Source organism: Mya arenaria, chromosome 8 (genome assembly GCF_026914265.1).
Source record: "Mya arenaria isolate MELC-2E11 chromosome 8, ASM2691426v1".
In the NCBI taxonomy this organism is placed as follows: Eukaryota; Metazoa; Mollusca; class Bivalvia; order Myida; family Myidae; genus Mya; species Mya arenaria.
In genome coordinates this window covers 62,178,495-62,196,095 of record NC_069129.1, presented here as the reverse complement: position 1 = coordinate 62,196,095, position 17,601 = coordinate 62,178,495, and the positions used below count along the sequence as shown (strand labels likewise).

The following is a 17,601-nucleotide window of genomic DNA, read 5'->3' as shown; positions in this document are numbered from 1 at the left end:
AAACATATAATCAATGAAAAATTCCAGATGCATTCCATTTAGACCTGCACTAAACATGCATGAAGAAACAGCGTACAAGAAGTTATTCAATCATATTAACAGTTGTAAAAGCTCATATACTATTGCATTGAAATGAACCGTACAACGATATGCCCGTTTTGACTAGAACTGTATAATCCGGTGTGTGATTTTGAACAGTTTCAAAATGGCTGCGTCCATGGTCGGAATTTTGGATGAAAATGTCCGAGAAAAAGTAGCAAATAGTAAAGTCCTCGTCGTTGGCGCCGGCGGTATTGGATGTGAACTGTTAAAGAATTTAGTGCTCACTGGGTTTGTGGACATTGAAACGGTAAAAATACTGATGTTGCTTTTCTTTGTGTCAGCCTACACCGGCTACTGTATTTATTTTGATTTTTAGCTCGACTATTCGAAGAATAAGGAGAGCTATATTACTCACCCTGGCGTCGGGGTCGACCTCACACCTTGGTTAAGGTTTTGCATGTAAGCACCTATAAGTCATTGTCTCAGTAAATACATCATTTATTGCATTGAAACTTTGGATATGTATTACCAACTATCTAACCTACTAAATCAATGCACCAGTCAAGTGTTACTACGGCCACCCCAGGTCCGAGGACTTTGACTTTCGGTCTAGCCAACCCCGGGTAAAATCCCTGTCCTGCGGGAACAAACTGATGGTAAAATCCCCGCCAAATCCCCGGAGCCCAGGGACACTAGGTAAGGCCCATTTCCTGCTATATTTTGCGCGAAGACAAACCACTGCATTCACCCAGCATAGTCCAAATAATTGTGCGTTGACAGATTTTTTTAGATTTTTGATATGGCAAATCCTTCACGTACAAATTGTTTAGTATCAAAAGTGGGTAGTTGTTCCGATCAGGATTCCGGGTTAAAGCATATAGCGTCTATAAAATATCATAAAAACAAAAAATATTACCAGATAATGTTATTTTATATTAGTTCAGTACACAAAAAATAAATATCCAACTTATAATTATGAGTTTGACGGCTTTTCTTCATTTCATTCTGTCAAAACATAACGATATATACATGACGGGCACCTGCAAGGCTTCAGGGCACAGTTTTAAATCGCTCGGAACATTTCGGCCATGGCCGAGTTGCTACGATTGTGTAACGAGGTCTATCTCGAAGCTTTGTCGGAGGAGGCCGAGTTATTACGATTGTATTGAGTTGTTCCCCTTCGCATAATTGTTTTCTGTGTCAGTCAACTTTCGTTTTATTGGAAAGGTAAACAACTTGTTTTAATGCATTAAATGCTTGTTTAGTGCAAAATAACATTTCACTTACATGGATAAATATGAATATAACTCTTTATGATCAATTTCAACCATAAAATACTTCATTTAAAACAATTTCAATATTTTTAAAACACCCCCGTTTTTTGCACATTCCCGTTTAGACGTTAGGGATTGGAAGAATCCCGTATAACACGTCTATTATTTTAGACTATCACCCAGCACTGCTGGGCCACCTGAAAGGTAAAAACACGGCCCATTTTCCCCGCTATCCCCGGTATACCCCTGGGCCTGGGGGGGCCATGGTTACAATTGACTGGTGCATAAGTTCGATAACACTTATTTTAATAAAATTTAAGTAAACCTTTGAGGAAAAGTGTGCCCGGTGTGGGGCTCAAACCCACAACTGGGGGAACACTAGCATGGCGCCCTAACCAACTGGGTACCTTGTTCTAACCCACACACACTACACTCCTACTCCCCATTAATCTTTTAGGCCGACGGAGGCACTCCTGCCGTTTACCGCTGTCACCAGTAAAGTAAACCTGGGAGTAAAAGTATGCCCGGTGTGGGTCTCGAACCCACGACTGCTAAAACACTAGCACGGCGCTTTAAACAACTGAGCTAACCGGGAGGCTGGTTCTAACCCACACACACTACAGAGTTACCTGCTCGGCAGAGGAAAAATAATAATAACAATTTAGTGTAGCAGTCATAATCGGTTAAAAATCTTAATTACTTTTTTAAAAACTTAGTGTAGATTCATGTGAAGTGTCCGCAGAGTTTTGCAGAGTTAATGACTCCGAGGAAAGCCACGTTCATAATTCTTCAGTTGACTGATCACCCTTCGAGGGCCTTAAATTCAAACTCTGAGGAATGCAGACAGTCAATAAATTCATTTGTTGGCCGCTATAGCGAATATCAGGGCAAGGAAACAGAACTTGGGTCTAACTCGTTGAGTCTACTGAACATCATCTATCACATTGTTATGTTTTTCAAATATTAGGATTGAGTTCATATTATGATTACTCCATGATTGCAGATTATGTGCCTTTAAATAAATAGTAAGATTACCTCCACTTATTAAAGTTTGTCATACTTTATGAGTACAAATAAAGTGAGGGGGTCTAAGTTGAGTTTTTCCTTTTGTTTTTCAACAAAGTGTCACTGTTATACAGATGAAGTGTGTGAAAGTTTTAAAACTCAAAATTTAAAATTTATTCTAATAAATGCACACTATATTTCAAAACCCCAAATTGAGACTGTAGTAGGCCATAATAAAAACCCTCTGCATATGAAACATTTGAGTGAGGGTTTTTGAGATATTCTTTCCTCAGATTGAATGGTTCTTGTAAATCTTTCTGCATTTATTTTATGCCATGTAAAAGACAATTAGATGTTAGGTTAAATCTTCCAATTTTAATTCCCCTGTTCATGCTTTGTACATTTCAGATTGATCTGGACACGATTGATGTGAGCAATTTAAACAGGCAGTTTTTGTTTAGGAAAGAACATGTCGGCAAGTCTAAGGCACAGGTAAAGAAAATTATGTTTATATTTCTTTCTTTATAATACCCTTGGTAATAAGTGTCTTTTGATTTTTTCCTTATAACGCACACAAACAAAGAACTTTTATATTTGATATTGTTGAAAATATTGCACCAAATTACCTTTGGATTTGTGCATTTTGGTTGTGAAATCAAAGTTTACCTTTGGATTTGTGCATTTTGATTGTGAAATCCCCAACTTTGTTCTGCAAAGTTTTGTGGAAGTGAACATCGCTTTTCTAGATTTAATGTCGCTTTCTTATTTCACATAATACAGTGTTAAAGTTTGTGGTGTAAATGTTATCCTTGCATGATGTGAAAATAAAATTCCCTATTCTATGATTTTATTATATCATCCAAAAATTGTATCATACAGCATTTACTATAGAATGGTGATTCTGAATTGGTGTATTCTTTAAAAAAATAAACTTCACTTTTTTTGTCTTTTTTATTTTTAAAGCTTTCTTGTTCATTTCTAGGCCAAATTAGAAATCCCAATATTTATTGATTTTAGTGAGAAAAATTAATTCTGCAAGATTGACATTATTATTCCCCCGAAGGTGGGCATATTAAAATCGCACTGTCCGTCCGGCCGGCCGGCCGGCTCTGTAACTTTCCCTTGTATGGACAGATTTTAAAATAACTTGCCACATGTGTTCCACATACCAAGACGACGTGTGGCATGCAAGACCCGTGTCCCTACCTCAAAGGTCAAGGTCACACTTAGTGTTTATTCACAATGGAGTGCTGCATATAAGGACATAGAGTATAGGTTGTCGTGTCCGGGCTGTAACTTTCTCTTGTATGGACAGATTTTAAAATAACTTGCCACATGTGTTCCACATACCAAGACGACATGTCGCGTGCAAGACCCGTGTCCCTACCTCAAAGGTCAAGGTCACACTTAGTGTTTATTTACAATGGAGTGCTGCATATAAGGACATAAGAGTATAGGTTGTCGTGTCAGGGCTGTTACTTTCCCTTGTATGGACAGATTTTAAAATCACTTGCTACATGTGTTCCACATACGAAGACGACGTGTCGTGTGCAAGACCCATGTCCCTACCTCTAAGGTGAAAGATACACTAAGTGTTTATTCACAAGGGAATTCCGAATATAAGGACATAACAGTGTAGGTTGTCAAGTATGGGTGGTATTTTTTTATGTTCAGAGGCAATTTAAAATAACTTGCCATATGTATTTGACACGTAAAGGCAAGATCAACTTTTCATGTACTGACCTTGTTTGTAGGTCAATGTCACATTCGGGGGCATTTGTCACATACTGTGACAGCTCTTGTTTTCCTGTTTATTATATACAACCTGATGAGGGCCGAAACGTTGCTTCTTTAATTATCACAATATTAATTGACACATTTTCACCAATCAGAAATGCTCCAGCCGCATTCCCAAAATTATGAGTAAAAACAGACTGGTTCATTTATATTCTTTGTGACATGTGTAATTGTACTTGCTAAATGTTGGCATTTTCAAAAAAGCTTGTTATGTTAAATTGAATTCTGATGCAATGGATGCAATCATAATGTAATGTTAATGTTTATATTATTGGTTACAGGTGGCCAAAGAGAGTGCTCTGCGGTTCAATCCAGACGCCAAGATCATTGCCTACCATGATAGCGTTATGACCACAGATTATGGCCTTGGTTTTTTCAAGAAGTTTGATGTTGTCCTGAATGCCTTAGATAACAGAGGTATTTTAGTGTGTTTTTTTGTTAATTATTATGGCTAACTAAAATTATTATGGCTTGCTAAAACTACTGTATTAATATTGTGTTATGTGAAGTGTAAAGTGCTTGAGAAATTGGTCTGCACAACGTACATTTATAGCAGAGCATGGTAAGCCTTAAATTAAAATATTTATGTCCTTGACTATCTGACCTCCAAACCTTTGCAGCTGCCCGTAACCATGTGAATAGGATGTGTCTAGCAGCTGATAAGCCTCTAATAGAAAGTGGAACGGCAGGCTATCTCGGTCAAGTCTCTGTCATTAAAAAGGTAATTTTCCTATAAAAACCTTATGAGAATTGTTTACATTATCCAAATGCTATCTATGTAGTCTTAGTATTCTCCATCAATATTAAAGTTGTTTTTTATGTTCTTTGCAGTAAATTTCTGAAAGGCGTCAATAGTAATGATGTGATGCATGCTTAGGGATATTGTTTACATTTGTTTTTTTTCTGAATTTATTCATTAAATGAGAATGAATACTTCCTAATAATCTGGCTAGATAAGGATATTATATAGTTTGTTATAGATGATAATGCATATTTTGCAGTCTGGGGAAATGGGTGCCTGTTCACTTTAGATGGTTAATTTTGTGTGTTCTTCCTTTTCTGTGCAGATTTTAATTTAATACATGTACTTTTGTCTATGTCACACAATATATGAAGAACACTGACATGTCATTACTCCTTTTTAAATATGAAATATAATGTGTTACGGTACCATGATTGAAGCACAACTGAACAAAAAATGACACTGTAACAGATTTTAGTTCACTTCAATTATTGCAGGCTTAAGCCTTTGGAGAAGGGGAATATTTTGATTTGGAACTTGTAGGGAAAAATATTTATTTTTATATGCCTGTTCATAAAACCGGAAATAATACAGTTTCTCCTGCGGCAGGCGGACAGGCGGCGTCTTCTGTGTTGATCGATGAATAACTTTTGACTCCATCAAACCATCAGTTAATTTGGTCAGAATGTGGGCATAATGTCTTGGTACCAGACTGGTAACCAGCTTTATTGCTTGAGTCCCTCAAGAGTAATCGCCGTTTGTTTATAATTATAAATATTACCTGAAATTGGTCTTGTCTGATAACAGCTTAAGAAGCCTTTTTTCGATCTTTACGGTATTCACCTAATTAAGTCAGAATGTGTATGGGCACAATATCTTAGACAAGTTTGATTATAAGCCATATGGCTCATTTCACTGAAGAGTTATCACACTTCACATAGCCATTACCTGAAATTGTACTTGTCTGATCAATACATTTAGAAGATTTTGTCCAATCATCCTTAATTTCTGACAATATGTTTATGGGCAGTATACTTCGGTCAGGTCTGATAAACAGCTTCGTTACGAGTTATGACCCCCAAATTTGCAAAAAACTGTGTGAACAGTTTCCGTTTTCTTATTTTTTTCTAATGTACATTCAATTATCATTTACTTGTCCTAAAAAAAGGATGGGCATATTTTGCAACAGTTGGCACTCCTGTTGACAATCAGAGCCCCTAAAAATTACACTGTAAAATAAAACTAAAATTCAACACCATAAAAGGCAAAAGCTAGCGCTTTGCCTTACATGTGTAAAATAGTTATTTATAAGAATTGTTGAACAGTGCCAATGTTGAATTTTGTTTTAGATTTTTAATAAAAGAAATGTAACAAATGTGTGCGCTCGTCTCCGCAGGGTCTGACAGAATGTTATGAGTGCATACCAAAGCCTCCCCAAAAGACATTCCCCGGCTGCACAATCCGAAACACCCCTTCCGAGCCAATACATTGTGTCGTTTGGGCTAAACACTTATTCAAGTAAGAGGCTTTCTGAAATATTTTAAAAATGCAATTGCAGGCTTAAGTATAAGGCTTTAAGAGAAAGGTCAATGGTAGTTTGAATTCTCTTTACACGTCTTTGTCACAGCATTATTTTGACAATTTGCAAATCACTGTCAAACTTGTTTTGTTGTTGGAAATTAATTGCTTAAAAAACTTCTGTAATCCAGAAGTATTGCCACTCCAAGTTTAACTATGTGCCATGTAATGTTTAATAACTAATATATTATAACGTTTTTTACAGCCAGCTGTTTGGTGAGGAAGATCCGGACCAGGACGTCTCCCCGGACACAGAGGACCCTGAACTCACAGGTTAGGTGTACTTGTGTACAGGGTTGGAGCAGGCGTTAAGAGCAGGGGTATAGATGGGAGGAGAACTTGTGGAGCAGGGTTGAAGAAGGGAGGGGAAGCTTGTCGACTTGAGTGGAGCAGGGGTGTAGATGGGTGGGGAAACTTTTGAAGCAGGGGTGTAGACAGGAGGTGAACATGTGGAGCAGGGGTGTAGCCAAGAGGGAAAGCTTGTGGATTGGAGTGGAGCAGGGGTGTAGACTGGAGGAAAGCTTGTGGACCGGAGTAGAGCAGGGGTGTAGACCAGAAGGGAAGCTTGTGGACATCATTGAAGCAGGGTTGTAGATGGGTGGGGAAAGCTTGTAAACAGGAGGTAAGCAGGAGTTTAGACAGGAGGGTAAGCTTGTGGACTTGGGAGGAGCAGAGGTGCAGATGGGAGGGGAACTTGTGTAGCAAGGGTGTAGAAGGGAGAGAAAATCTTGTGGACTTGAGTGGAGCAGGGGTTTAGACTTGTGGAGGTGGAAAGGGATGTAGACAGGAAGGTTGACTTGTAGAAGGAAGGAAGTGGAAATGTCATCACAACACTGAGATGATATGAAAACATTCGGCTAGATAAACTTGTAGCTTATTATTGTTTTTTATTGTTTTAAATTTCATTATGTTTTTGGTTTCTTTGCAAAATGGCTTTTGTATCTTTAAAGGGGATAAATGTGTTGAGGTTATACATTAAGTATACATTGAAGCTATTTTTGCTCTCTAAAATATAACAGATCATATTCAAATTGTACACTTACCGGGTATTTCCCTTTTCAGCCAAAGCAGGCCAGAATGCCCTAGATGGAGAAGCTAAGGCAGGGGGCACAGGGGGCCTCCACCGTGTGTCCACACGGGCATGGGTAGAGGAGATCAAATACGAGCCAAAGAAGCTGTTTAACAAGGTCAGTGATGGGATTGCCCTGTCCTTTGTTAATTGCCTGACATTAGTTGCACCTGCCTTGTGTCTTTTTCACAGTGTAGGCGTTTTAACATTTTCATGAACTATTGGCAGTGCCATGATGACAACTTGTATGTGAAATGCTTCTGTAGACACATAAGGTTTTTATTGATGTTTCAAATGCAAAAATGGTATCGTGAATATTAATACAATAAAACAACCTAGATATTATTGCAATCTATTGCAACATGATTCAATATATTACATGTGCAATGTTTAGTCTATAAATAATAAAAGAGTTTCTTTTGTTATGATAGTACTAAGAAAAGGTTTAGAGGCTTAAATATCAATATAGAGTTATATGTAAGCAAAGCAGTCGTATAATAAAATGGTCATTTGAATCTTTTTTATTGAAACTTCTTCTTTGTGTTAAGGTAATAACATGTAGATGCCTTTCCCTACAGATGTTTCGAGATGACATAAAGTACCTGTTGTCTATGGAAGCCTTGTGGAAGAAGAGACGGGCCCCTACCCCCCTTGACTGGGACAACCTGCCGAATACAGGTTAGCTTGAATGCATTGTTACAAACATTTAACATGGTTTCAAGCCTTACCAAGCAAAGAATGCTCGTAGTGAGCTGTTGCAATCTGTTGTTCTCATCAACTGGTCAGCTGTTTGGTTGTTTTCACATCTTAAGCACATTTTCTACCAATGCTTAAGTAACTTGATCAGAATGTGTTTCTATCAAATAAAGGTCAATATAGCTTATGCGTCATGTTAGGTCAAAAAGTAGGTCACTTGTTTATAAGATTTTTATTTCCAGTACGTTGTGAGCTTTGGTTGTTCATCTTTTTTTATAAAACTGGGAGTGTTTGTCCTTTTTGAACTCTTTTGAACTATTGTCATTTTTGACAGAGCTTTCTAAGTTTAATCATACCTGGTCAAACAGTTGCTGTCTAGCAAATATGTTAATATATATAGGGCCTTTATGATACTTTTTTAGCCTTTTTGATAAGGAATTAACCACAGTAAACATGTCAATGAAAGCCAGTCCTTGTTAAATAAATATTTTGTTCTGTATATTCTGTTATCAGTTGATGGTGCGCGTCCGCAGGGTGTCATACAGGATCAACGACAGTGGTCTATGCAGGAGTGTGCAGACGTGTTTGCCCGCAGTATTGATGCTCTTAAGGGTGACCTGGCTGGCCAGGGGGACGGAGGGATGTTGGTCTGGGACAAGGTGGGTTGGATAGTGGTTTACTTAGTAAGAGTGTGCAGCCATGTTGGCTCATTGTATGAAGTCTCTCAAGGCTGACCTGGCTAGCCAGGGGGGCGGAGTGATGCTGGTCTGGGGCAAGGTGGGTGGGGTAGTAAGTCAGGGGCAGGGTGGTCTAGGTAGTGATTTACCCCTATAACTTTGAAACTACTCTTGCAACTATTTCTTGACTCTCTGAAACAAAATATAAACAATCATGAAAGATCGGACTTTGTTATACAGTCGAATCTCGTTTTGTCGACTTTGTCGGGACCTAGGGAAAAAGGTCGATAACATTCCACACATCCGAATTTAAAAAAATAATATTACGAATCCCTTTACATTTTTTGTTTGAGTTTGATTTATGTACGTCATCTGACTTCTGCAATTGAACTGTCTTGTGTCCATCATGAAAATAGCAAACGTATTATAGAAAAAAAAGTGAAAAAAATGAATTATTTGTGTTAAATCTATTTAATTCACTTTATGGATTACACAAAACATATATAAAACCACAATTACATTCACTTGTTCATTGTAAGACAACGGTGTAGCGCATATGAGATCAAGTTACAATAGCATATTCGTTATGCCTGTTTGTGTTCTACATGGAGTATAGCGAAATTTCTTTGTCACGTTACTTTCAATGTTGTTGAATTTTCCGATGATGTCATCAGCGTTCTTGTGCGGTTCAATCAATAGCTTGAGCAATAAATCTCTCTTTAATCAAAAACATAAACAAACAACTTTAATTATTCACACTTACCAATTAACCATATCCAATTATGACAGTTTGTTATTTTGATGCACACGGTAATTTAGCGACATGTCACAAACCGTCATGAATATTTTCACACCTACAACTCGATCTACAGTTCGATATATGAAACAAGGAAAATGTGTGAAATTTGACCTCAGGGACTGAAATAGGAGGTCGTCATAGCAAAATAAGCGAGATAGAAAAATTGACACAAGCAAACTTATTTTATGTAAAATAAGAAGGAATAAATTCGGGACCGGAGAAAAAAGTTGACACAACTGGAAGGTCGAGATATCTGACGTCGACATAGCGAGTTTGGACTGTACAATGTACCTGTGGGTCTGATTATAATAAGTAATTAATATGCAAAAATGTGTATTTTGGTTTGATTCTTAACCTAAGTCTTAAAATGCCAGCATGCCTTTTGATGTGTTAAAGTGCTACTATGCTTATCAAATTACAATATTGAGCAATTCCTTTTCAAGGATGATGATTCAGCCATGGACTTTGTTGCTGCGGCAGCCAACATCCGGGCACAGATCTTTGGCATTGCCTTCAAAACAAGATTTGACATTAAATGTAAGTGCACATATCACGTGGCTAGTGCTCATTCAGATATAAAATATGAAATAGTGTGATAATAAGGTAAATTTATTTTGGCAAAGGATGTAGGATGTATTTCATGAAAGTTCATGGTTTTGAATTGTTTGAAAGGTTCATTTATTATGGTTGTTAATGGATGTTTCCTGAAAGCTCCATGATAATATTATGACATTATTTGTTATATGATTACTATATACTTGTATTTGATATTGCCAGCAATGGCAGGGAACATCATACCAGCAATAGCGATGACCAATGCCATCATAGCAGGCCTTATTGTCATGGAATGCCTGAAGATTTTGAGTGGAAACATCGAAAAGTGCAATTCTGTAAGGAAAACACTCACTAGTGAACAAAACACCACAGGCATTGTTTCAACTTTTGCTAGCTTTAGCAGTTCTTCAAGTAAAGATAAAGTTTTATTTACAATTTCTCATAATTTGTACATGTGATCTATAATAAATTTATATTATCAAAACAAACATCATAAAGGTTCAGGAAATGTCTTCATTTGAAATTTTGTCAGTCCAAAAGAAAATTAGTCAGTCTGATAAAATACTTTCTAAAACATTGATTTCAGACCCATTCTGTGGTCATTTTATTTTATATATAAATATATGACATGCATGTTACAAAGTGCAGGACATCAAAAGAGTTTTTATTACTGAATCAAAGTTTTATACTAGATAAAAGCGTTTCATGATAAAAAATCATTTCTTACCATTTCAAATGGGTAGATTTTATATCGGTATTCAATATTTGAATACTGAGTGTTACATCTTCAAGGCAAAAGATAATAACTCCCATGATGCTTCTAAGTCCTTGTATTTAGTTTTGCACTCTGTACTGAATTCAAATATATTTTAGAATGAATTATTTGGAGTACAAAACATGCTGACACTTATAATTCCAATAGAATTTAATCTTATATGACTTTATGAACTGCATTCTGAAAATATAATCCATTGATTATGTCACTCATTTTTACGTAAAACACATACTTTACCCTTGTTTACTTGTGAAAAACATCAAATACCGCCATAAAAACATCAATTCTGGTACAATTGGGCATGCACAAAATTGCGAATCTTCAAAAATTATATCGAAATAAGGACTGAAAGACATTTTATTGAAATTCGAAGATTTCATGTCGGTCAGGGACCAAACCTGAACAGTTTTTCTAGGACCACGTTTTAATGTAGTTAGAAGATCATTTTCACTATGTAAGTCATAATATATATCGTAATACTTATAAATCTACATTGGAAACCAACATGTGTGTAAAATGTTTCTTTTATATAAACTCCACCTCCAGATATACCTGAACCGACAGCCCAACCCACGCAAGAAGCTGTTGATCCCTTGTGCCCTGGATAAACCAAACCCAAAGTGTTACGTGTGCGCCCCGAAACCAGAGGTCACTGTCGTCCTTAACACAGAGAAAATCACTGTCAAAACATTAGAGGAGAAGGTATGATATGTGTGTTTCTAGCTGGTAACCTGAGTTATGGTGTAGGGTTACGGTTGTTGAAAGTTTGGTTAAAGTAGAAGGTACCTTCATAAAATAAAGAAAAAGTTCTTAACCCTAAAACAAAGGTTTATTAAGCATGGAAAATCATTCACCTTTTTCACATAGATATTCATAAGTGGAACTTAACATTTAGCGTGCCAATTTTATTGCAATTCCTTTGGAATTAACAAAGATATTAATGAAAAACATGTCCCCAAGTTATAAAAATTATGTCCCCAAGTTATCGACTTTTCCAGTACTGATGAGGGCATCAGCTGAAATGTTGAATTTTGATATCATATTAGTGGTTTGTAAGGTTTATCCCAGTATGTTATAATGTACTTAAAACCCTTCATATATTTCAGGTTTTGAAAGTGGCTCTTGGTATGGTAGCCCCGGACGTGGAAATAGAGGATGGAAAAGGTAAGAGAAACACACAGTATTATAGCTCACATGTCTATATGTGCTAGTTTAAGTAGACGGGACATTGTACATGTCTTCATTAAATATCATGAAGCTTGAAGAAAAAATATATATTAAGCCAAGATCAGAACAACTGCTGTCAGAGCCCTATGTCAAAAAAGTTGATACAATTGCACAGTTACTGGTAGTTACTTATCATATTTCCAATAAACTTCCAAAATCATGAACCAATTTAAAAATAATAATAGTAATAAAATATTCTAACTTTATTTATCTTAACTTAATCTTTATATTATATGTTTTTAACCAGGTTTTCACATATTGAAACCTGGTTATTAGAATGACGAACGTCGTTGTTCGGGCGGGTGGGCGGGCGTCAAACTCACCTATGAAACTGAATAACTTTAGTAAGGGTTGGCATATCTTGACCAAACTTGGTCTATAGAAAGAGTTTATGCGTACCTTTCATGGGATTGTGTTTGGGGTCCCTAGGGTCAAGGTCCTTTGATGGGATTGCATTTGGGGTCCCTAGGGTCAAGGTCTAGGCCACTGTTCCTAAAAATAGAAAACAGTTGAAACTGAATATCTTTAGTTAGGGTAGACATATATTGACCAAACTTGGTCTATAGGAAGAGTTTATGGATACCTTTCATGGGATTGTGTTTGGGGTCCCTAGGGTCAAGGTCAAGGTCACTGTTACTAAAAATAGAAAAATGGTTGAAACTGAATAAGTTTAGTTAGGGATGACATATCTTGACGAAACTTGGTCTAAAGGGAGAGTTTATGGAGACCTTTCATGGGATTGTGTTTGGGGTCCCTAGGTTCAAGGTCAAGGTCACTAAAAAGATAAAAATAGTTGAAACTGAATAATTTTAGGGTACACATATCTTGACCAAACCAGGTATAAAGGAAGAGTTTATGGATACCTTTCATGGGATTGCGTTTGGGGTCCCTAGATTCAAGGTCAAGGTCACTGTTACTAAAAATAGAAAAATGGTTGAAACTGAATAACTTCAGTTAGGGTTGACATATCCTGACCCAACTTGGTATAAAGGAAGAGTTTATGGATACCTTTCAATGGATTGCATTTGGGGTCCCTAGGGTCAATGTCACTGTTACTAAAAATAGAAAAACAGACACAGGCTGAAGTTCTTCTGTCGATCATTAAAAACCTGGTTTCGTCGCATTGCGGGATTTCTTGTTATTAAATGTATTACTACAGACATCGCGAAAGTTCTGAAAAGGACAGACAGCCCACTATATGTTGTCTGTCTGAAAATTTGACATTTTTTGTTTGAAAACGTGCTTTTTCAAAGCATTTTATGCTAATTGTATTTTGACAAGTATTAAGATATAAACCAGTTGTTTTTGCCAGATTTTGCTCTGAAATAAAATTTTAATTTGGATAGGTTGATTTGTTGGCAAAGTGTATTTCCTGGACCGTACCAATACTGATTTTGTTCGGAAAAGTTGAAAGTATCCTTTAAAACATTCCAATGTTCATGACAAACGTTAATCATTTTACCGTTTGAAAACATGGCGCGATATATACACAGTAATATACACTATTTGACTTGGTGCATTACACATTCCGAAATAATAAAGGTTAAACCTTGTTTTGTTTTTGTGAAAATCTATCAGCAGACACTCTGACCCCACTATGAATTTAATCCGAGCGAGCCCAAATTTACTGGAAAGGTCCGTCGCACCAAAGTTTTTTGCAATGTCTGTACTAATGCATGTAGTTGTGTGTGTATACAACCAAATGCAATGGGTCATATTTAAATGTCATGTGTTAATATCACATCTCTGACTTAATAACATTGCATGTACTGTTCATGTCATTGATACCGTATTTATTCATCTACTTTACAGGCACTATCCTGATATCCAGTGAAGAGGGAGAAACAGAAGGTTTGACTTTGTTGTCTGTTTTGGAGGGAATCTTTACCTAAATAATACTTAAATTTAAAAAAAATATTACATATCTTTTATTACATAGATTTATAAAAGTTCATCAATAATTCCTGGGACGGTTTCATATGTGGCTGAGATATCTAAAAGTGCAGTCATATTCACTGTTTACAATCCGCCCTGCATTCAAAACCACTGATAACAATTCTTCATGAAACTGCCCTTTGCTTAATATCTCATCCAAGACCCAACATATTGCCATGTACTTGCGGATACTGATATGGAAATATAGAAAGTGATGTCTATGGTGGAAATAGTCATATGGCAATAGTTGTAAGGTATTACATGCTTGTACTATTGGTTTATATTTAAAGCATTCAATCATATTACAGAGAACAATGAGAAATTGCTGAGCAACTTCAACATTGGGAACCACACTATACTGAAGTGTGACGACTTCCTACAGAACTATGAACTCAACGTCATCATTGTCCATCAGTAAGTATCACTGTCGGAGTGTGCTTTCCCTTCCTGAGGGCTTTTCTGATTTAAAATAATGAATAGTTGTTGAGGTGTGTACTGTGATGTCATGGTCACACAAACACTGTATCTTTTGCCATAACATGGATAGAGGTTAACTCTATATTGTATTTACACAGAGTTGGTAATATGCTGATCAGTATAAAGCAATCTAGATAAAAAGATTAACCGTTAAGAGGCTGGGGCAGCCTCAAGCATGATTTTACTTTTTTTTACAATTCTTTTCACAGGCAATAAAAATTGAATTGAAAAAAACTTTTGAGTGGCCTGTAACTGTAACAAATAAGTGCTTGTCATAACAGACAAATAGAAATTATCTTTATGATAATTACAATTTAACATTTTCCATTTATGAAAATCAAATTTAAGTATGTATTTTGGCTAATTGAAATAAGCTACTTAAGCCTGTTCACCTGAAGAAGTTTGGAGAAATTGGATCCAGGTGTCGTTACAATTGGGATGGAACCTACAACCTTGGATGAGAGGGGGCCACATAAATACATTAACCACTGTGCCACAACATTAACTTTACTCCCAAATAAGATTTACCACAATTAATAAAATGTTTTAATATACCATAAAGGATGAATAAATGTCGAAAACAATGTTTTTTTATGAAGGATATCATGTTTAATTTGAAATAAAGTTACTGAACACACAGTATTCCTACCTTATGAGACAATAGTAAATTACAGTAAAACTTTAAGCTCTTGCCAATCATTAAATATTTTTACGTCTTCAGCTATTAAATACACAGATACAATCGTGTTATCAGACTCAGGGTTCTCAACAAGTTTTGGTTGAACCGTTTCAAATAGTAAAAGTAACCGACCAGCTATTACTTATTGTACATAAACTTCACTTATTTTTCGGAATTTAAACCAGCCCAATTGCCATTTGAACCGTCTATTTTGGCCGGCAGTCGGTTCTTATTGACAACATAGTATCAGTAATTAATATTTTCCATAAATGCATTAATTAGTAAATAGTTAAAGTTGATCATTCAAATGTATGTTTGTTATACATGTGTTTTATACATGTGTTTGAATTCATTATAAAGAATAGTGTCTTAACAACTATTTCTTCTGTATATCCTCAGGGAGAAGCTAGAGGAGGATCAGGAGTTTGTTGTGGTGGGTGACATCTCTGAGTTGCAAGCCAAGGCAGGGGCGGAGGCAGATGAGAAGACAGCCGGCGAGGAGAATGGGGGTGACAAGGAAAAGTCGAAAGAAATAGGTATAGCTAGCACCTTGAGTTGTGTTCAAGTTTAAACACATTTAGCATATTTTTGGTTCGTCTGTTTTTCGTCAAGTTATTGTCCTAGCATTCATGTTTTTTGGCAGTGGCAGCACTATGCATATATTTAACCTTGACCTTGACTTGGAACATTGTTTACATGTAACAAGTCAGATAGGCACATCATCACACTAGCGCATTAATTCAATAACTGCATTAAGAAATTGAAGCAGTTATTGAGTCATTGCACTAAGGTCATGACATGTGATTAACCGTGGGTGTAGTAAATGTCTTTACAATGTTACCCCCCTTGAGAAGTTGTTATATCCGCCTGTGTTGGTCATGTTTTTGTGTAACATTATTCAATATAAAGGCAAGCTTTAATGATGAGATGATGATTTTTTCTATCGTGGATAGATTTTACTAGATGTTTGTATTATTTAAACATTCAATTAAAACAGCAACTAGTATACAAGGTTGGGTTTGTTTCAGTTGTAGAGGAAGACGATCTGATGATAATAGATGACGTCGAGGAGTCACAGCAGACGAAAAATGAAGTGGCAAGCCGTAAACGTAAAATGGATGAGGTTGAGGAGTCGCCAAGCTCAAAGAAAAAACGTTTTGAAGTTGGAGGTGATGATAATGATGTGGTTGTGTTATGAGACGGAGCAGACACATGAGCTATTAGGATTATTTTGGAGACAATATGATAAAAGATAAATGAACAAAGACTTGTACTGATCTGAGTGTTGAATTTTTGGGCCCAAAGGGGGGGGATGTGCAAATATTGATGATTGGATACTAAAAGTATGCTTGTGTATTTGTACAATGATGTAACAGCAAGAAATAGAATATTGTCTTTTAGTGCTATTACTTCTAGCGATTATGCCATAGTTGATAAAGTGGACAGGAATGGTCAGAACACTTAATATCTGAACTCGAATCTTACTAATCAACGCTACAAAAAAATTGAGAATTTTCTTTGCTCAGAAACAATTTATTCTATGTTGTATATAGGTACACTCTAGGATGCAAATATGTTTTATTGATGTTTAAAACTCAGTCATGAGTGTGCTATGTGAGGTGTGTCTACAATTTTCAGGTAAACCATATGGATCATTGGGAAACTCAAAGTTAGTGTTCATGTTAGTGTGCTATGTGATGAATAAATCATGTCCAGTTAAATGTTTTTTCTCTGTTTAACAGGAGGGTCTAGTGGTACTAAAAATCGTACGAAATTCTATTACTTTTTTTTACATGCAACTAATTTTGATTGGACTTTTAGCATTTTACCATTGGTCATACCCGTATTTAGCAGATCACCAATATTGATTGTGAGGTCAGTAGGTTCAAGGTGCATATGTGAAGTCACACACATACAAAAATAAAAGGTATTTGCAACTGGTTTTAGGACAGAAAGGTGTCGTACACCAGACACTCGGCCCAGGACTCAAGCGGAACTGGTTCTATCCCTCCAGGGTGTGGGCATGCCCAGAAATGTGTATTCCATAATGACACAATGATGGGCGCTGCAGATAGGCAAGACATTTTGCGGAATATCTAATATTGAGAACTTGCCATCAGATAAGCAGAACTGAGAGATGTTCATCTAAAGGAAATACATCTGTATATGAGTCTCGACAGTGTTATTGTGAATGTCATAGCTCAGACCTGAACAGTGTATGCCCTGCTTCTCACTTTCCTTCATTTGATTAAAGTGCAGAGTTAATTAAACATA

The 17,601-nt window shown here is 36.4% G+C and overlaps 1 protein-coding gene across 1 annotated transcript; it reads left to right on the top strand.

Moving 5' to 3' along the window:
• Positions 1-190: 190 nt before the first annotated feature.
• LOC128242228 (SUMO-activating enzyme subunit 2-like) lies at positions 191-17,048 on the top strand. The gene is made up of 17 exons (XM_052959316.1): positions 191-349; positions 2,730-2,813; positions 4,400-4,535; positions 4,739-4,839; positions 6,257-6,378; positions 6,644-6,711; positions 7,501-7,625; positions 8,086-8,185; positions 8,717-8,862; positions 10,123-10,216; positions 10,457-10,569; positions 11,556-11,711; positions 12,116-12,173; positions 14,049-14,087; positions 14,480-14,585; positions 15,727-15,863; positions 16,356-17,048. Exons 1-17 carry the CDS (start codon positions 206-208, stop codon positions 16,523-16,525), a joined length of 1,899 nt encoding a protein of 632 aa, XP_052815276.1. The 5' UTR covers positions 191-205; the 3' UTR covers positions 16,526-17,048.
• The last annotated feature ends 553 nt before the right edge of the window (positions 17,049-17,601 follow it).

What these genes read in the sequence shown, in the direction of transcription:
- LOC128242228 (XM_052959316.1), top strand. Translation starts at nt 206, where the DNA reads ATGGCTGCGTCCATGGTCGGAATTTTGGATGAAAATGTCCGAGAAAAA. An exon ending in ACATCGAAAAGTGCAATTCT is followed by an intron (nt 10,570 to 11,555) that starts GTAAGGAAAACA and finishes CTCCACCTCCAG; the next exon opens with ATATACCTGAACCGACAGCC. An exon ending in TGAAGAGGGAGAAACAGAAG is followed by an intron (nt 14,088 to 14,479) that starts GTTTGACTTTGT and finishes ATCATATTACAG; the next exon opens with AGAACAATGAGAAATTGCTG.